Raw genomic sequence first — 22693 nt, forward strand, 5'->3', positions numbered from 1 at the left:
GAGGGGTGACCCTCCAGAGGAGGCTGCAGGAAGCTTCTGGGCTCAGCGGCTCCATCGCATTCCAGAGCCTGAGACACTTCCAGGCATCCCGGGGCGGGGCCCGCTTGTGTCTTCCGGAGGCATTGGAGGCCTGCGGGGGGCTGGGGGGCGCTGAGGACTTTGAGAGGAAGGGGCCATGCGGGCAGGGGTGGGGGCTGCCAAGGGTCACCCCGCTGAGCCGGAGGAGGCGGCTGGGCACTGGGCCCCGGAGGGGAGAGGAGCCGGAGGCCCTCCTCCCGGCTCTCTCCTCGGCCTGTCTGCGGGTGGGCGGGGCCTCGTGGTGGGCGGGGCCTCGTGGTGTGAGTGCGGCCCGTCTGCGGGTGGGCGGGGCCTCGTGGTGTGAGTGCGGCCCGTCTGCGGGTGGGCGGGGCCTCGTGGTGTGAGTGCGGCTGCCAGGGGCTCGGCTCCGCCAGTTATTTGTAACTTGAGGCCGGTTTCCTCGCTGCGCCGTGTCCTCTCTGGTGGCTCCCGCTGTGACTGGGCCACAGGAGCCCAGGTGGCTTTCCTAGTCTCCGGGCCATAGGGCACATCACGGCTTCCTCCCTTGCCACAGGGCAGGGGGTCCGGGGTTCCCGTCCCTTCTTCCCTGTTCTGAACACAGACCTAGGACAGCAGCTCCTGGAGACACGAGATGCTGGACCCCAGGTAGTGGGGTGGTCATGCCAGCGGCCGTGCTCGGAATCCAACCTCCTGCCAGGATGGTTCCGGGGCTTCGGGGTGTTTATAAATGGGAATTTGGACATCGTCACCCCCTGTGTCACGTCCGTGCATCCTCGCCCTGCTTGGTCCTGTTCTGTGCACGGGCAGAGGGGGGGGCCCACTGGGGCTCCCTGGGACCTCAGGTGGTTTCTGCCCCGTCCTGAGCACTGTCCCTGGGCTGCTCCAAGGTGCTGCTGTGTCGGGATCCAGGCTCCAGTGTGTATGGCCTCTGTGTGCCCAGCACCTGCCGGGCTGTGAAAGCCTTCAGGACCTGTGGTTTGGGGCCACACGCTGGGCCGGCAGGTGTCCTTGGAGCAGAGCAGCGGGATGGGAAATCTCCCAGGCCAAGTCTGTCACGTTTCCTCTCCCGGCGTCGAGCTGGGCCTCCTGGCTCTGCTGCTGGGCCTCCTGGGGAAAGTGGCTCAGCCTCTCTCAGCCTTGGACGCTTCACCTCTAGAAGGGGGACACACGCTGTGCAGGGAGGCCGTCTGGAGCAGAGCTGGGGGTGCAGAGCCTGCTACTACGCCAGGCGCGCAGCACCCGCAGCTGCCCTTCCATCCCCGGGGCCTCTCTGCACCCCAGTTGTCTTAATCTCTAGTTGTGAGATTAGCACCTGTCCTGCTTGGCCTCGTGGCCCTTGGGGTGACCCTCCAGGTGACATGGGTGGAAATACTTTGTAAAGTGGCCCTGAGTGCGAGGCGGCCGTGCTGCTGCTCCCACACCCCTGGGCGCATCTCGAGAAGCCTGGCCACCCAGCACGTTAATCGAGGCACCCTAAAGCCCTGGGACACGGTGGTGGCCTCACCGGGGGGGATCTGGGGCAGAGATGTTCGGTGGCTTGGTAACGTCGAGAGCTGAGGGGGGCGCGGCAGGCTGAGGACACCTTGCTCAGGTGAGCGCAGTGGATGGACCCTGCCAGGTCTGGCTGAGTCATGGCGGCCGGGCACTCCCGCAGGACAGCAGCACCGCATGGCCCACCCTGAGCTGTTGGTAGGAAGGGAGTGGTGGGGCAGATGCGCGGCCTGGGGCCCTGGGGCGCTGGCCGTTTCCTGGTGCCGCCCCAAGGAGTCCCGTGTGACTCGGCCTGGCCTCTGGGGCGGTGGCACAGAGAATCACAGCCCAGAGAAGCCGAGCCAGTTCCAGGCCCCACGCTGGAAAGCACAGGAGCCAGCTGGGCCATGACCCGTCCAGGGAGGGTGGGCATGTGGTTGGCATCAGGGCACAGAGGGACGGGATGCTCTGGGCGTCAGGTTCCTGCTGGGGCTCCCACTGTGAGGGTGGAATCGTGTGTGTGGCGGTCAGGAGGGCCCCCAGCCAGGGGGCGTGTCTGCAGGGGGGCATCCCTGGCCTCGGGAGCCCCTCTGGGTAGAGGGACACTGGTGGGGCACGGGGAGCCGGTGTCTGTGGGCCTGCTGGGCGCCGGGGGACCCTCACTGGTCTCCCGGCATCGGCTGCGGCAGCTGGACGAGGCGCGAGAACCCTGCGGCCTGTCCGTGTGTAGCGGGGACGCCTGGGGGTCCTCCCCTGAGGTGACCAGAGCCTGCACGTTCCCAGAGGCTCAGCCCTGACCCTTGGGAGCAGCGGTGGGAGGTGTGCTGAGGCCTGCTTCTGGTCCCAGGGCCCCTGGGCTGTGGGCAGGTGGCCTCAGGTGGGCGGCCACGGGCTCTCCCTGTTGCTGGAGAACGCTCAGCTGTGGAGTACCCTCGAGCCAGCCGCTGAGTGTATGGGGCCTGGTGTCCCTGCTGCACGGGGCGGGGGCAGTGGGGGGCAGAGGCCCCCGGAGGGCGTGCAGAGCCTGAGTCCTGTGGCCACAGGCTGCCGGGCCCAGGAACGCGTCCTCTCTGTTCGGGGCGTCCCTGGCACCTTGTGACCTGCCCGTTGTGGACGGCAGCCCCGAGGTGACAGCTGCCCCTGTGCTGATGGCCGAGGCCTTCTGGGAGCTGGGCCGACTGAGGCTGGGGGCGGTGGACGGGAGCCGGCCGGGAGGGAGGGCACCGGCTCCGCCTCGAGCCTCGTGGGGGCCTGTTTGTCGTGTCGCTCGGGACCCCCGCGATGTGTGCCGCTTGCTTTGCTGTCAGGAGTCAGATTGGTTTTCCAGAAGCGCCAGATGTGGTGGGCGAGAGCCAGTGTTTGCCGCCCCTCTTTTTCCAGGAACTGAACGTATGGCCTGCCCCATCCCCACCTGCCTGCGCTCTCTGCTCTTAAGTGGCTGCCCCTCCTCTCGTCTGGGGAGCTGACCCCACCACCAGGGGCCAGTGGGGACGCTCGGCCGCGTGGTCCGGGAGCCGGACGGGTGGGGGCCATACCTCGAGGGTCGCTCTGGGCCTGCGGTGCTGGACTGAGCCTGGGTGATGGCGTGGCCTCAGCCCCTCCCCTGGCAGCACGGGCCCTCAGGGGCTCGAGCCTCCATCTGGAGGGTCCATCGCCCGCAGGAGGTGGTAGAGAGCTAGGCCGGGGCTGAGGGGCAGGCCTGCTGTGCGCGGGGAGGGGTGTGAGCCTCGCGGCTAGTTTAGGGAAGAGCCCGGTGGTGCCGAAGCCGTGGGCACGGCCGGGGGTCCCGTTAGGGAGCGTGGGTTTGTTCCGCGGGTGACAGCTGAGCTCCATCCCTAGAGGACCATTGGAGGAAGCCGTTGCTTCCTGGCTGCAGGGGAGAGGCTGCCCCGTGGTGAAAGACCCGGCTCCGTCTCTCGCTGGCTGAGTGGCCTTGGCTGGTGGCCTGCGGGGACCTCCCTCCCCCAGCACAGTCCCTGCTCCGTGGGCCGACAGCTCCGAACGACCAGCCTGGGCAGGGCGGTTGTGTCTGTCCTGGCGCCCTGGCTGAGAGCTGATGGCGTTGCACTGGCGGGATCTGAGAGCGGCGAGCGGAGGCGGGCAGGGTGCCGGCAACGCCGATTCCCCCCACCCCAGCCCCTTCTCGGCAGGCTTGGGGACCGTGCCTCGGGAAGCTTCAAAGCGGATTTAAGAGGGCAGAGAGCCCCAGACCTGCTCAGTCCTGTCAGGTGGGCTGCCGGGGGACTCTGAGTTCTGGTCTCTCGGGAGTCAGGAGGACCGAGACGGGCTCACGGGAGCCCGGGCGAGGGTGGCATCTCTGTGGCGGACATGGGGTGAAGCCCAGGGCGCCCGAGGCCGCTTTTGTAACCTTTGCGGCCCAACAGACCACAGCTGCAGGCCTGGATGCCCCCCGGAAATGGCCCCAGGTGGGATTCCAGAGCCCAGAAGTGGCTCTTTCCTGGAAGGATATCCTGAAATTCGTGAGCGTTTTTTCTCAAGGAGGGGATGGTGAACAAAGGACAGTGCAGCTGAGTGGGTGAAGTTAAATCTGGTAAGACGTGCACTGGCAGCAGAAACGTGTTAGAGCTGAACCACGGTAACAGGAGGAGTAGAACTGCTTGCTAATGATTTCTGTGCTTCTCTGCATCTAAAAAATTCTGAAAAGGAAAGTGAATGTTCTGTGAGCGGGTCAGCAACCTTTCCTGCCAAGGGGAAACGGCGGCCCACTCCTGGCTTGATGCAGCCGGAGTTCAAGCCTGGGGTGCACCCTGCCACCGCCCCCCCACCTCCCCACCGTCTTGCCCCTGGGAGTGGGTGCTCAGAGTGGCATGAGCTGCGTCCCTGCTCCGGGGGGGCTGGTGTCTGTTGGCGGGGGCAGGGGCGCAGGCTGAGCCGCCCTGCCAGGCTGGTTGTTATAGGAGCAGACAGTGTTGGTTTTTCCCTAGGTCACCATGCACTTGCTGAGTTTCCAGAGCCCGTGTGGGGCCCCCGACACCCTTTCTGCCCCAGCCCTGCAGCCACCTGGGCCCAGACCTCAGAGGCGGGTGGGCCAGCCTGCGGTTCACAGTGCGGGAGCCTGAAAGCAGGTGGACCAGCCAGGGTTCTCCAGAGAAACAGCCAATAAGAGATGGACAGATGGAAGGGGTGTCTTCCGTGGCCGCCTATGCACGGACGAGAGGGAGGGAGGGAGAGACGGGAGCAAGGAGATTCGTTTCAAGGAACTGGCTCGGGCAATTGTGAGACCAGAGTCTGAAACCTGCAAAGGGCCCAGCAGGCTGGCCGCTCGGGCAAGCCTTGATGTTGCAATCTGGAGTCCACATTGCCAGGGAGCTGGAGCATTCCTTCTTCCCTGGGGGCCTCAGACTTTGCTGTAAGGCTTTCCTCCGACTGGCCGCACCTCTGGGAGGGTGTCCACCGTCCTCCGGTGCCTGCCGGACGTGGAAGTCCCATGTAAGGCTGACTGAACAGGCCGACGCGGGATGAAGCACCCGCCGGCCCGAAGGCCCCTCAGAGCAGCTCCTGGCCCACCTGCCCCTTGGGGAGAGCAGTGCTGTGTGCGCTGGCCGCACCTCCAAGCTCTCGGGCAGACCCCTGAGCTCAGTGCCCTCACCCGAGGGAAGAGAGCAGGCAGGTTCTCCCAGGGCAGGACTGCCCCCGCTGCTCCCTGCCGTCGGCACCCGCTCCGGCCCACGTTCGTGGGGTGCCTTCTGGGGTCACTGCTGTGCTGGGGCGGGCGTCTGCTGGGGAGCGAGATGGTCGTGGGGCAGGGGCCCATGAATGTCCCCTTTCTCCCAGGGGGCCCTGACACTGTCTCCTGCTGACACGCACGGGTGACCAGAGCCTCCTTCCTAAACGCCCAGGCAGGGACGCCCTCCCCGCCCCAGCTCCCGTGTTCCTGGGGAGGGCAGGGATCTGAAGGGGCCTGCGGACCGGCCCCCGCCTGCCAGCCAGAGGTGGCCCGGTGGCATTCCTCCCCTCCCTAGGTGCTGGGAAGGGCCCTGGAGAGCGGGGCGGGCTGTGACCAGGCTCTGGGGCTCTTTGCGCCATCCAGACCAGACAGGCGGAGGGACTCGGGGTGCTGCGGGCCAGCTGAGTCACAGGGTGGGGCTCTGAGGCAGCACCCCACCCTCCAGTCCCGGGCCAGAGCTGGCGGCAGACTGGAGCGCCGGTCTGCCCGCGGCGGGCACCCGCGTTTGGAAAGGTAGCCCTGGCCTCGGTGGCTGCTGGAAGGTGACGCAGGCCGGGCTCTTCAGAAGCCTTGTGGCCTCGGGCCCGGCTACTGTGGGCTGGCCTTAAAGCGGACACTGCCTCCAGGTGGAGGGCGGTGGGTGCAGGACGTGGGGGAATGCAGGTCCTTGTCCCCCCCAGGGGAGGTCCAGGTGGCACTGTCGGGCTGGAGGGCCCTGGGAGGGTGCAGCCGCGCGTACCTCCGAGCCGTGGAAGCAGCACCGGCCCCGCGCCTCCCGCGGCTTCGTGTTGCCTTCCGAGTCCCCTCGTGATGCCCAAGGCTGCGGAGGCCCTGGACGGGGTCTGTGTGAGGGGTGCTGGTGGCCGAGGCTCCCCGAGGCCCAGGTGGGCAGTGTGGGTGGCGAGGCCCGAGTCCTGGGTCGGGAGGGCCCCCCTCCCCCTCATTTCCGGCGCTGCGGGCGGGGTGTCTCGAGGGGCCCCACTGTGTCGACTAGCATGGAGTTCGGGGTGGGCGTGGCCCCGGGTCAGGAGCGTCCTTGTTTACGCAGCGCTGAACGCCCGGGCCGCTGTCCCGTCACCACGTGTGTTTCTGTCTGCGTCCCCCAGACGGGCAGCCTTGTTGCGGGGCATGCGGACACTCTGGTTGTCGGGGGCCACTCGTCTGTCCCCGGGGAGCTGGGGGACGGGGGTCGGCGAAAGAGCAGGTGGAACGCGGCTGGTGGGGCTGGTGTGCCGAGGAGCCAGCCAGGGCTCGGTCGCCGCGAGGGCAGTGGGGCTCTGGAGGGCCTGATGTCCGCACGGGCACCCCGGCTGGACCCTTTGTGCCTCAGTTTCCCCGTCTGACAGGTGGCCAGCAGGAGCCCCTCGCTGGCACAGAGCCCAGGTCGGGCGTGGCGGCGCTCACGGGGGTCCAGTGGGGTCTGCTCCTCACGTTCTGGGGGTGCGGCTCAGCTGGGAGCCCCTTTCCTGGAGGCTGGAGGGGGTCCTGCCTGTCCCTGGGACGTCTTGGAGGCAGGGGTCCGGGAGGGCGGGGGCAGCACAGGGCTGACCCACGTGGAGAAGCCAAGGGTGCCAGTTTCCCCTCGTATGGCAGGAGGGCTCCCCGTGCTGGGCGCTGGCCTTGGGGACATGGGCCGCTGTCACCTGCTCACTGTGGCCCCGTGTGCATCGCCAGGTTTGGCCCCTGTCTCAGCCAGGCCCTGAGCTCTAGGTGGCCTGGGGAAAGGGCGTGTTGTCAAACCGCATCGGGCCAGAGATGGGGAGGGGCGTGTCTGCACGCTGTCCCCTTACCTGTCAGCCTGCAGAGACTCTGAGTGAGGCCTCCTGGGGCTTCCCTGGTGGTGCAGTGGTTGAGAATCCGCCTGCCGACGCAGGGGACACGGGTTCCAACCCTGGTCCGGGAAGATCCCACGTGCCGCGGAGCAACTAAGCCCTGCGCCACAACTACTGAAGCCCGCGCGCCTAGAGCCTGTGCTCTGCAACAGGAGAAGCCACGGCAATGAGAAGCCCGCGCACCGCAACAAAGACCCAGTGCAGCCAAAAATAAATAAATAAATTTAGGAAGAAGAGGGAGGCCTCCTCGTGTTCTGGGAGGCGGGGAGTGGGCGGCGGTCCCTGACCCTCTGTGGAATGCGGGCTCCACCCCTGGCCTGGAATGCAGCCTCTCCATTGTGGAGGCCGAGGTGGTTTGGGAGCCCTGATCCTCCAGGGGAGCCAGCAGAGGCCAAATTCCGCAAATACCGGCAGCTCCAAACACAGGGCCCGGAGCGCTGCTTCCCGGGGAAGCCCTGTGGGCCTGGCCTGGGGGAGCTGGCTGAGGGTCCTCAGGGGAGGCCGAGCCCTGGGGGATGGGGTCTGAGCAGCCTCGAGGGGAGAGGCACCGAAGGGCCTCCCCTGCGTCTCCCCGGCGGAGCAGGGGCTGCCGTGGGGCCTGTGGACGGCCCTTGAGGCCCACGCCTGACCCCCAGGGCGGCTCTCTCCGCAGCCCCCCACCCCGGCCTGGCCGCCCGGCCCGCCGGGCCTGGGCAGTGCTGGTTGAAAGCTCAGGCTCAGGTCTTCGCGTCCTACCTGCTTCACCTGCCGGTCACCTCGGGGGCCATCCCCCACCCCCACCCCGGTCTGAACGGCCGCAGCGGTGCCAGCCTGGCCCGTGTGGCACGTCTTGGGCAATGCTGGTGCTGTCGGGAGCCCCCCCTGAGACGTGGTTCAGCCCCTTCCCCTGTGTTTGGTCCACGGCGGCCACCAGGTCCCTTTGGCCCTGGGCAGTCGCCATGCTTCCCAGAGCCCGTGCTGCAGGGAGGGGACCAGCCGCCTGCGCCTGCTCTGTGCAGTCAGGGAGTCGTGCAGCCACATTGCCCGGACACCGTACTCGCTAAACCTGAACACGGCGGCAGGTAAACCCTCCACCTGCACCTGGGCATCCCAGGCTGCTGGCGGGGCTCCACGTAGGTGACACAGCGTCCCATGGCCGCCCCTGATCCCTCGCTCCGTCCTGTCCAGCCCCGTCCCCACGAGCCTGCATCCGTGTCTGTGGCCTCCGATCTCCTGTGGGAGGAAGGGGATTCCCGTGAAGGTCGCTGAGGTCCTTTGTAGGCCTGTCCTTCCCGTGGCACCCGGAGCCGGCTGCCCCTCCTGCCCTGCGGCATGGTCCTACCCGAGACCGCCCGTGCAGGGAGCCCCGAATGGCTGCGTGCAGCCCTCAGCTGGCTGGGCGGGACGGGGTCTCGGGCAGGTACGTGCTGCACGGACCGTGAGGGGCAGGTGGCGGTCAACGGAGGGAGCGCAGCCGAAGGGCCTGCCGTCTCGGCCGCAGGCGGGTCTGGGCGGCGGGGCCCCTTAGCGCCCCTCCCCCAGCCTTCCGTGGGCTCTCCGAGGGGCCCTGAGATGCCAGCCCGTGCTGCCCGTGCTGGCCCCGGCCACAGCTCTTGTCCTGAGGGTAGGGGCGCGTGGGGTGGGCCGTCGGCTGACCTCCCCAGCCTTCCCCTTCCAGAAGGCTGGATCTGATCTAGCCCTTGGTCTCCTCTGGGTCTGGGCCTGGAGGGCGGGGGTGTGGCAGGTGTGGCCACCGCGTGCTCTGGGTGCTGCCGTGGGAGCTGCAAGGCCTGGCTGCCTGTGCGGACGACAGGGGTCGGCTGGTGCCGCTGGGCGCTCCCGCTGCCACGTCTGTCCTTTTCCTCCATCTCCCGCCCGCCCGCGCCTGGCAGAAGCAAGCAGGGAAGTGTTTATGGGTTTCTCCTCGAAGCCAAATAAGGCAGAGTGAACAAGGTGGCTGGAGATGCAGCGGGCTGGGGGCGCGCGTGGGGGCAGCCAGGCTCACACGGGACCCCCGCCCTGGCAGCTGCCCTGGCCTGGCAGCCTTCCCCTGGGGTCTCTGAGCCTCCGGGTTGCGCCTGGCCCTGCCCAGAGGAGCTTCACCCAGCTGGCGGAGAGGCAGGCCCGAGGATGCCCGTTGGCGGGTCAGGGGAGCCCGGGCCTAGCCCTGCCGCTGCCCCGGGGCCTGGGGGCTCAGATGCCTCATGTCCTCCCAGCCTCCTGCCCAGTCTGTGGAAGGGCAGCCTGGTCCTGGCGGCCCGACCGCCCTGTGGTGTGTTCCCCCTGGTCTTCCCCTCTCGGTCAGTTCACCGTACACGACCCCAGTTACACGTGAGAACCTTCTCCCCGTGAAGAAGGAAGCCTCCCAGGTAGGGCCGAGCCCCTCCCACACAGGTAAACACTGGCTCTGCTTAGAGTGGCTCTTTCGGGCGTTTTTGGCATTCACACGTGTGTGTCTGTTCTCATTTAAGTTTGTTTTTTAATTTATTTATTTTACTTATTTATTTTTGGCTGCGTTGGGTCTTCATTGCTGCACACAGGCTTTCTCTAGCTGTGGCGAGCGGGGGCTACTCTTCGTTGCGGTGTGCGGGCTTCTCATTGCGGCGGCTTCTCTTGTTGCGGAGCACGGGCTCTAGACGCGTGGGCTTCAGTAGTTGCAGCACGCAGGCTTTACTAGTTGTGGCGCGCAGGCTCAGTAGTTGTGGCGCACGGGCTTTGTTGCTCTGCAGCATGTGGGGTCTTCCCCGACCAGGGCTAGAACCCGTGTCCCCTGCATTAGCAGGCGGAATCTTAACCACTGCGCCACCAGGGAAGTCCCTCATTTAAGTTTTACACAAGAGGCGTGGCAGTGGGCGTGGCCGGCCACGACTTGTGTCCTCCAACAGGGCCTTGGAGGTTGGTGAGTTCTCTCTGCTACCTGCCAGGCGCCGTTTCCATAGCAGCATTTCCCTGAGCGGGAGTGGTTATGACCCCTCCCACCCAACAGCTGGGGAAACTGAGGCCCAGAGGGGCCCGCGTCTCCTGCAGGGCTGGGCCTCCAGCCGTTTCACAGGTGGGGAGACTGAGGCTGGGATGAGTTCCGTGGCCCCTGGCCCGGGCTCTTTGCCACTGAGCCGCCTCCTTCCAGAAGCTCTTCCCAAGCACTCAGCCCACGGCCCTCCTCCCCGTGACCCCGAGCCAGGGCCCAGCAAGAAGAGGAGGAAGGGGCCGGTGAGCTGCAGTAGCCCCTGGACTCTGGGCCCCACGCCCTGCCACCCTCCACCCCGTTTTTCCATGTACCATGGCCTTGGCCGCCCTGCAAGGGGCCTGGCTGTCCCCCAGCTTGGTGGGAGGGCGGGCAGCTCTGCCTGGGCCCTGGTTTCCCACAGCTGTCCCTGCAGACCTGCTAGTCCTGGACCAGTCCCCCCCCCACCCCCCGCTGCATCTGTCCCCCTCAGACTGTCCTGTAGGGCTGGTTCGGCAGCGCCTGGGGCTGACCCTCACCCAGCCACTTCTGCTCTCTGGGCCGCCTAGACCCACACCATTTCTGGGGGGCATCAGCCCCCATCCCTCAGCTTCAGCTCCCTCGCTCAGTTTCCTCATCTGCAAAGTACAGGCGACAGTCGTGCCCCTCATGGGTGCTGGGCAGTCATGGCGGCCGTGGTGCGTCCCCCCCAGTCCTGGCCTCTCCCTAGGTCTCTCCCAGGCCCACTGTCCTTTCATCTCTGATGCTGACGCAGGCCTGGCATGACCTCTGAGCCTTCTCGTGCTGCCCCTGCAAGCCTCTGGGGTCCCCCGCCCACGCTGGCCTGTGGGTCCCACTGGCCGATGGCGTGGTGCTCAGGCTGGCCTCCTGTGTGTCCCGGGGCTTCCCCGCATGGGGCTAGAACACCCCTCGGAGGGTCGAGGTGAGGGCCCCGAGGGTGCGTGAACAGCTGCCCATCCGTCCCACAGCCCTTCACGCTGGCACGCCTTCCCCCACTTCACAGGTGGGGAAACTGAGGCTCAGGGCGGGCGGCCTCCTCAAACTCCCTCGGGAGGACGGGCCTCGTGTCCTCTTCTCCCACCCGGCGTGCAGGCCAGCCTTGGGGTGACGTCACGGCACCGCGGGTGCACCTGGGGGCTTCGACGTCTGGCCGCCCCCCTCCCCACAGGCCCCCCATCTCCCTGCAGGCCGGGCCGTGGTGTCCAGCTCTGTGTGGAACGTCCCGGGTGTTTGTAACCTCCACGCCGGCCTCCCTGCCCTCCCTTCCTGGCTGGGCACCAACTGAGACCAGGGGTCACTTTCCCCATCTGCAGGACCAGGCTCTGATGTGCTGGATGAGGGTCTCTGAAGGGTTAAACATGCAGGCAGGGGTGGGGGGAGCCTTTCCTGCCCAGCAGGCAGCCCTGCTGGCTTTCCCTCTGCCCTCACCCCATCCTATTGTTCCTGGCTCGGGAAAAGGCATATTTCCCCCATGAGGTCACCAGCCACAGGCCACTCTGATGGGGAGGTGGGAGCTGCCTGGGCAGAGCAGGCCTGTCCCCCTCCTCAGGACGTCCCCACCGCCTCTCCACCTGAGCGTCCTCCTCCTCTGCGGGAGCCTGGGGCTGCCCCAAACCTCCCCTGGCCTTCCCTGAGTCTTAGCCGGCCCTCGAGGCCAAATGCAATGCCACCTCCTCCAGGCGGCCTGCTCAGATGCCCTGAGCCTCCTAGTCACACAGAGTCACGGTGAGGCCAGGTCCCCGAGGGCTAGGTGTGGAGCCAGGAGTCTGGACCCAAGTCCTCACTCTCCCAGCACGGAAGCCCTTCTGCTGTGGAAACCTGATTCCCCCTCTGAACAGGGGAGAACGTGAGAGTCGGCTCAGCTCCCCGTTTAGAGCCCTGTTTGCCTCTGCTCCCTGCTCCCGTGCTGGCCCCGGGCCACTGTTTGCTCTGCTGGCCTCTTACCCTGTCCCCAGGCCCTGATAACAGGCAGGGGAGGTGGGCTGGGCATGTGACCCCAGCCCCCTCTCTCATCCTGGCCCCGGGTGACCCGGCTGGGGGCCAGCGGGCCCAGCTGTCCTGGCTCACGTCCCCTGGGTCAGCGTCCGGTGCCAGCCGCGCTCCTGGCCACCCCGTGGCCTGTGTTTCCTCATCTGTGTTGGAGGCGCTCGCGTCCCAGGCCGCGCTCATCCTGTCTCTGCCCTCTGTGTCTAATGAATGAGTGACTCTGAGGGGCCGTTGTCGCCCCTCCAGGGCAGGCCCTGTGCGGGCTCTGGCGCCCGGCGACCCTCCCAGGGTGGGGCAGTGCCTGGCAGCGCCCACCTGGGGCTGACGTGCTGTCCGTCGTCCGTGTCCCCCGTCCGTGTCCGTCCGTCCGTTCCCCCCCCCCACCCCGTCGTCCCACGCGCTCCCCCGCCCCCTCTGACGCTTCATCTCTGATTTCCTGCTTTTGGCCGATGGAGCTTCTAGATTCTTTTCCTCCTGCTTGGCCTGGGGCTGGGGAGGGGCCGGAGGCCCGGCCCCACTGGCTGCAGACTGCGGGGCTCTGGCTGGCCCCTGCCCCTCCAGTTCTGGGCTCTGAGATCCTTCGCTGATTTCTGGGGCCGTTTGTTCTTTTATTTTGGTAAAATACACATAAGATAAAATTTACCATCTTAACCATTTTATTTATTTTTTATTATTAATTTTGGGGGCCACGCCACGCAGTATGCGGGGATCTTAGTTCCCCGACCAGATATCGAGCCTCTGGCCCCTGCAGTGGAAGCGCAGAGTCTTAACCACTGGACCGCCAGGGAAGTCCCTTAACCATTTTTTTTTTTTTTTTTTTTTTTTTTTTTGCGGTATGCGGGCCTCTTACTGCTGTGGCCTCTCCCGTTGCGGAGCACAGGGTCCGGACGCGCAGGCTCAGCGGCCATGGCTCACTGGCCCAGCTGCTCCGCGGCATGTGGGATCTTCCCGGACCGGGACACGAACCCGTGTCCCCTGCATCGGCAGGCGGACTCTTGACCACTGCGCCACCAGGGAAGCCCCTTTAACCATTTTTGAGTGTATGGTTCAGTGGCATTAAGTACATCCTCGGTATGGTGCAACCGTCACCACCACCTCTGGAACTTTGCATCCTCCAGGACTGAAACCCTCATCTGGGAAGCGCTAGTTCCGTCTCCGCGTCCTGGGTCAGCGTCAGTGTCAGAGCCAGGCCTCCGGGAGCTTCCCCAGGACCCGCACCGCGTGCGCCTCCCCGTCACGGGCTAGTGAACGCCGTGGCTGGTGCGGTGTGCTGTTCAGCTCTGGTGTCCCGGGCGGATCAGAACATGAGTACGTCAGGGCAGAGAACTGCAGCATGTGCCCTCGGGAGAAAGCTCCCTGGATGGCTGGGTGGGCGGTACCGCCTGGCTGGCACTGTGGAAGGAGAGGGGCAGAACCCAGCAGGCTGCAAAGCGCAGCTCTGGGAAACAGAAAGGAACTTACAAGCCTTTGCCGTAGATGCAGTTCCCGCCTGCCTCTTGGCCCAGATCAGGTCGATTTGTTTGTTTGTTTTTACGAAAACGTGTACTTGTGGAAAAGCTTTAGGTTTCGAGTTGAGCTGTTGGCTGTGGCAGGTGTACATGTGGAGGGGGGCGGCTTAGCTCTAGGGGTGCTCCGGGCAGTGGGGGGGCGCGGCAGCAGCCAGAAAGGAAGGCGGCCTGACCAGAGCTCGGGACCGCGGCGCTGGCCGTGTGGCGCTCTGGGCTTCCTTATTGCTGGGGTGATGGGGGGCTTGAGGAGACGGTGGGAAGGGGCTGAACACCCCACCTGGCCCTGCCACCTGCTCCGGGGAGATTGTCTGCATAGCTGAGTCCGTGGCCGGGTTCAGGTCGGCTTGTTCTGGCCCAGGCCGTCCAGACGGCTGCTGAGTGGCCCAGTTGCTCAGTGACGAGACCCGAGTTGGGACACATGGCACCTCCCTGGCATCCCCAGACCCCCTCACTTCCTGGGAGCGGGTGAGGTCCCGGCACCCACTGCACTTCATCAGGATGGGGTCAGCAGCGCGAGACGCAGGGGGCGCCCTGGAGTCAGTGAGGGGAGAGGCTGCAGACACGTGCGTGACTCGTGCCCCGGACGACGTGCTGGGGGGCCCCGCCGTGGCCCGAGTGGGTGTACCCAGCTGTCTGGGAGGCAGAGGTGGGGGGAGGAGGCTAAGAGAGCTGGACCCCAAAATCAGCTGTGCTGTGTGTTGACTGAAAAAACATCTTACAAAGGAGAGAAAGCAAGTCGGGAGAATGTTGTGACCTCAGGGTTGGCCCCGTGACGGGGGCTCCGCGGGGCGGGTGCCTGCGACACATGCAGACATGACGGCCACGCTTGTCAACAGACAGCAGAGCCGTCGTTAAGTCAGGCGTGGTGCTCCCGGTAACAGTGACACGTCACGCATTGAGCGAGGTCGCTCGCCCACGCAGGGAGGTGGCAGCCTCGCAGGGGTGACACGCACAGCACCCACGGCAGAGAGGCTCGGGGGGCGATGGTCGGGGGGCACGGGGCTGGTTGCCCCCACCCCCCAGCAGCCGGGCTGACCGCGTCCTGTTTGCTCCGCAGCCTGCCTCTTCCGCATCAACGCGCTCTCGCTGGTCTACCTGCTGTTTCTGCTCCTGCTGCCCTGGTTCCCGGGCCCCTCCGGGCACAGCATCCCAGGTAAGGGCGGGCGGGGCTCTGCTGGGGGGGTGGGCGGTGACTCGGGGTCTCGGAGCTCTTTGTTCAGGGGCCTGGGGTTGGGGGAGCGTTGGGGCCCCGGCAGCGCCGGGCAGGGATGGACTTTCTCTGCGGTTGAGGAGCCTCCAGGGAAGGATGGGTGGTCCTGAGTCTCATTTTTCATGGAGGACCCTTGGCTGGTTTCAGAATCTCTTTTCTGACCTCATGCCACAGGGGCCATGATGCAGGATGCCCCTGGGGCGTCTCCTGGCCGTGGGCTGGGCCGCCTTCCCACCGGGTCCCTCCCCCAATCCCCACCCTGTCCCAGCGCCGTCCTTGCGGCCCCTCTGCCCTGAGCGGCTGCGGCCAACCTTAGGTCCAGCTGCCACGCCGGCTCCCCAGCCCCGTCGTGGACTCAGGCTCCATCCACGTGCACTCGGCTTGCTGCGGGTGGGAAGGCCCATCAGGGCGCCTGGGCCCCCAGGACGGTGTGGACGGTGGTGCCCACGGCACGGGCTCGTCTGAGAGGAGCTGGAGCGGAGAGGATCCCTGCGTAGGAGGTTCCCTGCCCCCTGCGCAGCAGAGCACGGGCCCCTGTGAAGGGAGGTGCAGGCCTGCAGGCAGGGGGCACGGCTGAGGGGTCCCTTGGCGCTGGGGCTCCCACCAGGTGCTCTCTGGGTGCTTCTGCACTTGCCGTCGTCCCGGCTTCTCGGTGAGGACAGGTGCCTGGGGACTGCTCTGCGCCCCGTGGGTAGGGAGGCCGTTAGGTTTTGGAGGGTGAAGAGAGGCACCCAGGGAGCAAGTTGGGCCGCACAGCCAGGCTGTGGCCCCCGTGCCCGGCGGGCCGAGGGTTTGGCCGAGACCCTGGAGGGAGGCGTGCCCACGCACTGCCCCGCGGGGTGCTGGCCACTCTGGGGCCTCGGGCGTGGCCTGCGGCTGCCGAGACCACCCCATACTGAGCGGCCACACAGCACGTCCCCACCCACAGTCCAGAGGCCGGAGTCTGGCCCGGGCCTCATGGGGCGGAAGCCCAGGTGTCGCAGGGCTGGTCCCTCCTGGAGGCTCTGGGAGCACCTGCTTCCCAGCTTCTTGGCTCGGGGCCCCTCCCTCCATCGCCCAGGCTGGCGATGGCCTGTCAGTGACAGTCCCGCCCTGTCACTCTGACTCTGCCCTCCTGCCCCCTTTCCACAGTTAGGACCTCCCCTTCCAGGGGAGCCAGGGGCAGCTCCCTGCTGGAAGTCCAGCTGATTGGCACCGTTGGTTCCCCTCTGCTGTGTCAGGAAGCACTCCCAGGGCCCCCGGATTGGGCATGGATTTCCCCGAAGGAGTGTCATTCTGCCTTCTACAGGGTGGCAGGTCACCCCTCCCCGGCCTGTGGCATCTGGCGGTAACCCCCTCCTCAGCCTCTCTCCCCACTTGGGGCACTCGTACGGAGCCCTGATCTTGCAGTGTGGGTAGAATTCAGGGGAGGGGCCCCAGCACGGGTGCAGAGCAGGGAGCCACGGGGGACCCCAGGCCAGACCCCTCCCCAGCCAGCTGGCCCAGCTGCCCCCCAACTCGCAGCTCCCTGGGGAGGGCTGCTGGGCAGAGTCTGGCATCCGGGCCTTCCTCTCCTCTCCGTGGACCCCGTTCCCGGGCTTTCGGTTCAGAGCTGCTTGTTCCGTCAATATTTCCTGCCCACTAGCAACTGGGAACACTTTCCTCTAATTGGCAGTGGTGGAAGCACAGGCTCCCGGCCAGGGCAGGAGTCCAGAGTGGGGAGGGGTCAGGGAGCAGAGGGAGAGGCGCTGGGAAGACTTGCCCGCCTGACCTCCATCCGTCCATCTCTCCAGCCCCAGAGGCCCTTCGGGGACAGGGAGGGTGCCGGGTTTTTCCGGGCAGAAGAGAGGAAAGCGTGAGGCCTGCCCGTGCCTGTGCCGCAGCTGGGCCTCAGCGCCGGCAGCTGGTGGAAGGTCTGAGGCTGTGCAGGGTGCCCGTGGGCGCCGACTGATTCCTGGCCCCATCCCCGTGGGGGCGTCAGCCTGACCCCGGCTCCCTGTGCAGGGCGGAGAGGGGTCAGGGCCATCACTTTGCCGGGCACTGGGGCGGCGGCCGTGGGCCACGTGCCCCGCGCAGGGCAGGGCAGAGGTGCCGCAGAGCTGCAGGTGGACCCGAGGGGGTCAGCTCCTGGCGACCTGATTATGTTTAGGGACTCAGGGAGGCCCTGCCCCTGCCTTAGAACAAGCCCAGCCCCGCGGCGGCTCGCGGGAGAGGGGGCGCCTGCCCCGGAGCCCCGCGGCTCTGCTTGAGCTCAGGTGCTGTTGGGACGTGGTGGGCCGCGTGGGCGGGCCCGGTTCACCTCGCAGAGCAGTCAGTGCGCCGGGAGGCTCCCTGTCTTTGCCGAATGAGGGGATGAGAGGCTCCGCCATCCTCCCCAGACCTGCGCCCTCCTGCCTGTGAGCAGACGGCGCCCCGGGGTCGGCAGAGCAGGTGGCCCCCGCTGCCCCCGCCCAGGGCCTCGCGCTCCAGCTCTGACCCCCCGTGGGAACCCTGTCTCCCCCTGCCCCACCTCTGCACCGTCCTCGGTGTGACAGAGCCTCGGACGACCGGAGGACGCCCCTTCCCTCAGCTCCGCTTACGCACATCGCGTCAGGAGGGCGAGGTCTGCAAGCCGCTCACCGTAGCACCAGAGCCGGGCCCAGGGTGGGCGCCGCACCCGCGGAGGCTGGGGCTGCCCCAGAACAGGGTCGCGGGAGCGGGGCCTTCGTGGCGGCAGGTAGTGCCGAGGGCGGAGATGCCCTGGAGCGTTTGCAGACTGAGCAGCCGCGTCAGGGAGGTTTGGGGCTCGACCCCGGTGCCCGCTCTGGGCAGACAGATGCCCTTGTACCTGCCACGAGCCTCCCTGTCTTCTGCTCCTGGAGCCGCAGCCTCCCGGCCCCACTTCCTGCTTCTCCAGATTCCTGCCTGAGCCTAAAGTCCCTGAGCGGAGCCCCGGCTCGTTCGGGAGGAGAGACTCCTGTGTGACCCCTGCCCTGCACGGTGCACGGCAGAGGTGGGGTTGCCTGCCCACGAAGGCAGGCCCCGTCCATCCGCGGCGCTCCTGTGCTGTGCAGGCCTCACGTGGCCGAACGGGTGACCCGAGGTCAAGGAGAGAGGCAGGCGGCACTTCCAGCAAGTGCAGCGTGTGGTCTAGCGCCCATACGCACCCTTGACACACACGCACACATAGGCACACGCGTGCGCGCCCGCCAACGATACTCGCTCTTTCTGGCACTCAGGGCCGAACCTCGGAGTCCACTGGTAGACTCTAGTGGTCACCTGCCACACCCTTTATCCCTCCTGGGCGATTCAGGAGCCCCACACTGGCTTGACCCCCCTCCCCTTCTGAAATCAGAGCTGCCCTTTGGCCTCACCCAACACTGCTGTCAGCCATCCCTCTATCCTCTCATTCTCCATCCAGCCCATCTTCTAATCCATACATCCTCCCGTCCTCCCATCCACCCATTCATTCATGTGTCTGTCCTCCAGTCCATCCATCCTCTCCTCCCATCCATCCTCCCATCCATCTGTTCGATTTATCTGTCCTCCAATCCATCCATTCATCCATCCCTCCTTCCTTCCATCCATTCTTCCATCCATCCCCCATCCCATCATCCCCCATCCATCCATCTCTCCTCCCACCCATCTATCTCCCATCCATTCCCCCATCTATCCCGCGTCATACATCCTCTCATCCACCATTTATCCATCCTTTCTCCCATCTATCCATCCACCCTTCATCCTCCCATCCACCCATTTATCCTCCCATCCATTTGTTCCCCATCCGTCCCCTCATCCCTTCGTCCATCCATCCGTTCATTCCTCCTCCCATACATCAACTCATCGTGTGAAATCCCAGGGTACAGCCGCCTCTCGGAGCCCGAGGCTTTGCGTGGGCAGGAGAGCATCCCAGGTTCGATAGGCGGTGTGGCTGAGTGCTGGGTGGGGCCTTCCCTGGACGGTGCACGCTCTCAGCCCGCACTGGGCATGAGGCAGCACCCCACTGCCAGGGCCAGGCAGCAACACAGATGTTTCCGGGATACATGAGCAAAGCTGGAGGGAGCTTTTCCTTCCTGCACTGGCTCTGCCCCCACTGCTCCACGCCCCAGGAAGGGGACAAGACCAAGCGCAGGCAGGATGGGTGTACTGTGTACTCTGCTGATTCTTTGCTGTGCGACTGTGGGCAAGTCACTTCACCTCTCTGTGTCCATTCCCGTCTGTAAATCGGGGTCGTGATAGTGCTGGACCACGGGGCTGGGTGAGCGGCCAGTGGGCTGGTGTAGGAGGGGGGTGCTGCATGAGCTCACTTCTCACGGCCCCTAAGACCCTGGGTCCGTGCTGGGTGCGTGTCTCGGGCTGGTGCACACAGCCTGGCTCGGCCGGTAGCCAGGGCTGAGTGGCCTTGAGCGGTCTGCTCCCTCCGCATCCCCCCGCTCCAGGCCTGGCTGCATGCCGGCCCCACCGCTCCCGTCTCTGCCTCCAGGTCACACCGGCCGCCTCCTGCGAGCCCTGCTGGGTTTCAGCCTCCTCTTCCTGGCAGCCCACCTCACCTTCCAGATATGCCTGCACACCGTGCCCCACCTGGACCAGCTTCTGGGGCCGAGCTGTGAGTCACGAAGGGCCGGGAAGGGGGTGCCTGGGGGCAGCAGGCCCGGGGGAGAGCCTGGGGAGGGTGGGGGAGCCTCAGCCTCCTCGGAAAGGTCAGCTCAGCCTCAGGGGCCGCCCTGCCTCACCCAGGCCCTGCCTAATGTGGGCCGCCTCTGAGCCCAGCCACGATTCACATCCGGCCCAAATGGCCCACCTCTAAGTGCCCCGGTAATAGGTGGCCGTGAGGCTGGGCTGAGCCCCGGCCCCGTGCTGGTCCCAGAGCACTGTGTCCGGGCAGCCCCGGTCTTCGCAGGCCCCTCCGTCTCGCATCTTCCTCCTGAGCCCTCTGGGGCAGAGCGACTTGGCCGAGGGGGCGGGCCCTGGTGTGCCGCCCGCCCACTGTCCTGCGCGCTTTCACCCCGAGGATGGAATCCCCAGCCGGCACCCAGCCCTCCCACCTCCACTGACACTAGCGCCCCAGTGTTCAGACGCCGGAACCCTGGGCTCCCATCCCCACTGCCCGGTGGGGTCTCCCACCTCCACGTCCTAGCGGCTCGTGGCGGGCAGGGTGTCCCACCCCGCTTCCCATTTTCATTCCGTGAAGATCGTGCCTCTCCTGCAGTTTAGAAACTGGAGAGAAGTCAGGTGCCTCGAGGGCCCTCTGGTCCTGGCGGCTCTTAGACCAGCCCTCCCCCCTCGGGCCCCCAAGGAGCGGCCGGCCTCGGCTGATGGGTCCGAGAGCCCGGCCCAGCCTCCCGGGCCACACAGCGCCCGGCTGGGCCATGAAACCCATTCTGCCAGGCGGAAGTAACGGGCTTTGGTCTGCCCAGCTTTCCCCGGCTGGGCCTCAGTTACCCTACCGGCGGAGGCAGCGTTCTCAAGCACCCCCAGACACCAGGGGTTCCGTGGCCCTCCTGGCAACACAGAAGGGGTTTCTCAGCACCCGCCCGCCTGACCCGGTTCCCCCGTGCCTCTCTCTGCAGGCAGCACCTGGGACACCGTCTCCCGACACATTGGGGTCACAAGGTGAGTCCCCCAGCCTCCCTCAGGGATCTCCTGGGCCTCCAGCTCCCGGGGCGCCCCCTGCTGGCACCTGCCCCCCCTGAGCCGACCACCGGCTTTCCCTACCCTCCACAGGCTGGACCTGAAGGACGTGCCGAACGCCATCCGCCTGGTGGCCCCCGACCTGGGTGTCCTGGCGGCCTCCTCCCTGTGCCTTGGCGTCTGCGGGCGCCGTACGCGGACGGCCCGGCGGAGCCAGCGCGCCCAGGAGCCGGTGAGGGATGGGGGCGCGCCTGTGTCCCAGCCACCTGAGGACTATTGTACTTCTCTTTGTTCCTCTCTATCTCTTTCTTTCTACAAACGTGGACGGTTTAGTTGTAAAAGTCCGTATGTGCCCATCATGGAGAGACATGGCCATGGAGGAGGTCCAGTGCACGTCCCTGTGGGGGGTTGCTAGCACTGCAGCGCGTGGTCCTAGCGCGTGCAGGGACCCCAGGCAGCGCCTGCGCCTTTCGAGCTGCCCCTGGAAGAGGGTCTTCGGGGCCGCAGGGCAGTAGGGAGTCAGCGCTCTTGGAGGATGACCTGCGCCAGCCGTCAGGGAGCACCTAGGGGCCGATGGGTGAAAGGACGGACCGACAGAGGGACAGACGATGTTTGAGCAGCCGTGCCCACAGTGGGGCCATCGGTGGGCCGCGTGTGTCAAGGCAGGGGCTGTGTCGGCTCAGAGACCTGAAGCAGGGCCCTCCGCCAGAGTCCTCGGGGTCCCCGTGGGCTCTACCCTCCGTGTCCTCTCCTGTCCCTGCACGAGGGCTGTGGTCTCGAGCCCAGTCTGGGCCCCTCACACTCGGCCTCAGCCTCTGTCGAGTAGGACCTGGTCTCCAGGGCTGGGCCGGGTCTGTGGCCATCCAGGGTCCCTGCCTGGGAGGCCCTGGGGGGCCCCAGGCTCACGCCTTCAGCCCCAGTGTCCGCTGGCCCAGCAGCTGATGCTTGCGGAAACGAGGACCTCAGTCCCCAGGGAGAAGGGGACTTCCTACCGCAGGTTGAGACGGGGCTCAGCCTACAGCTGACCTGCCTGTCCCCCGAGTCCTGCAGGACAAGGCTGGCATCCGCATTTCAGAGGGGGAGACGGGGGCCTGGAGGTGGAGTGGCTTTTCCAGGCACTTGTGGGGGTCAAGTGGGGCTGGGACCGCCCTGCTGCCTGCCCTCGGGGTGGCTCCCTGACTTGGCCATCCCCCTCCATCTCCCCGGTGCATGGGCACCGGTGGGCGCAGGGGCCAGGGAGGCCTCTGGTTTCCTCGTTAGCAGAGCCGGGGCTTCCCAGAACAGCTTCACTTGTTTCCCACGCCTGGGGCGGGCGGGAGGGGCCGGCTCCCCAGCCCACGCTGCCCGTCACCCCTCGGAGCACAGGGCTGTCCTGGCAGCCCCTGGGGGCTGACCTCCGGCCCCGGGGCGGCTGGTGTAGACAGACGTCAGAGCAAGGCCACGGGGGCCCATCACAGGCGCCCGGCGTTCAAGGCCAGAAGCAGCCCCAGCGCCCGTGTGGATGCTGCCACCGGCAGGGCCGCGGCACACGCGGCTGCACACGATCTGTGCACACGCGCCCGTCCTGACTTGGCACACGTGGGTCTGTGCCTGCCCTGAGGGGGTCATTGGGGCTGCGGTGGGAGGTGCGTCCCGGGGGGCCGGCCGAGGCGGGGCTGGAGCCGGGCCTGGGTGGGCTGGACCATGCGGGCGGCCCCCAGCAGCTGTCCTTCTGCCCAGCAGCTGCCTCTGTTCTTCCCACTCCCAGAAACGCTCATTTTCCACGGCAGCTTTCCCAGGGCCGGGGCCAGGCTGTGGGCAGGGTTGAGCTCGGGCCTGGCTGTAGTGCCTTCCAGCAGCTGTCCCCCTATCCCCTCGTCCTGGTGCATGATGGGGGGACCCTGGGTACTGCTCTGACCCCAGGGCTGGGGCCTGCCCCGTGCCCCACCCTCATTTGACAGGCAGGAAACAGACTGAGAGCGGTTAGGGGGCTCACCAAGGCTGCACAGGCAAGACCCCTAACCCCCGACTCGAAGCCGGTGTGTGAGTGACCGGGGCGCCGGGCCCCTGAGCCTGTGCTGTCAGCCTGGACACCAAGGGCCGCCTCTGCCCCGGGGCAGGGCATAGGCACGGCGCCCATGGTACAGCTGGCGTCTGACAAAGAGTCTGTGTTCTTTCTGCCTCCCCCGGCCTCCCTGGTTCCAGGAAGCTGCTCTGTTCTGGGAAACCCTGAGGTGGGACCAGGGCAGCAGGCCCTGGTGGGTCTCTGCGCCCCGCAGGCCGTTGAGGCCGGGAAGGGCCGCCCAGGTGTGCGTCTCACTCTCCAGAAGCCCCACTGGGCAGCAGAGCAGGAGGCGGCGGCACCCTGGGCGCTGTCCTCCCGGGCCGTGTGATTTGGGGTCCGCTCCGAGCCTCCGTCGCTGTGCTGACGAGGAAGGTGCCGTGGGG

General features: G+C 66.6%; 1 protein-coding gene across 1 annotated transcript in view; it reads left to right on the forward strand.

Moving 5' to 3' along the window:
- The window catches only part of PIEZO1 (piezo type mechanosensitive ion channel component 1 (Er blood group)), a gene marked incomplete at its 5' end in the record, with an annotated part of 53263 nt that overhangs the window by 10376 nt on the left and 20194 nt on the right, over positions 1-22693 (forward strand). Inside the window, 4 exons of the mRNA XM_082863099.1 lie at positions 14525-14620; positions 19119-19241; positions 20206-20248; positions 20360-20498. Of these exons, the coding sequence (XP_082719225.1) occupies positions 14525-14620; positions 19119-19241; positions 20206-20248; positions 20360-20498 (401 nt within the window). The remainder of the gene's footprint in view (positions 1-14524; positions 14621-19118; positions 19242-20205; positions 20249-20359; positions 20499-22693) is intronic.

This window comes from Leucopleurus acutus (genome assembly GCF_964270905.1).
Source record: "Leucopleurus acutus genome assembly, chromosome: 20".
In the NCBI taxonomy this organism is placed as follows: domain Eukaryota; kingdom Metazoa; phylum Chordata; class Mammalia; order Artiodactyla; family Delphinidae; genus Leucopleurus; species Leucopleurus acutus.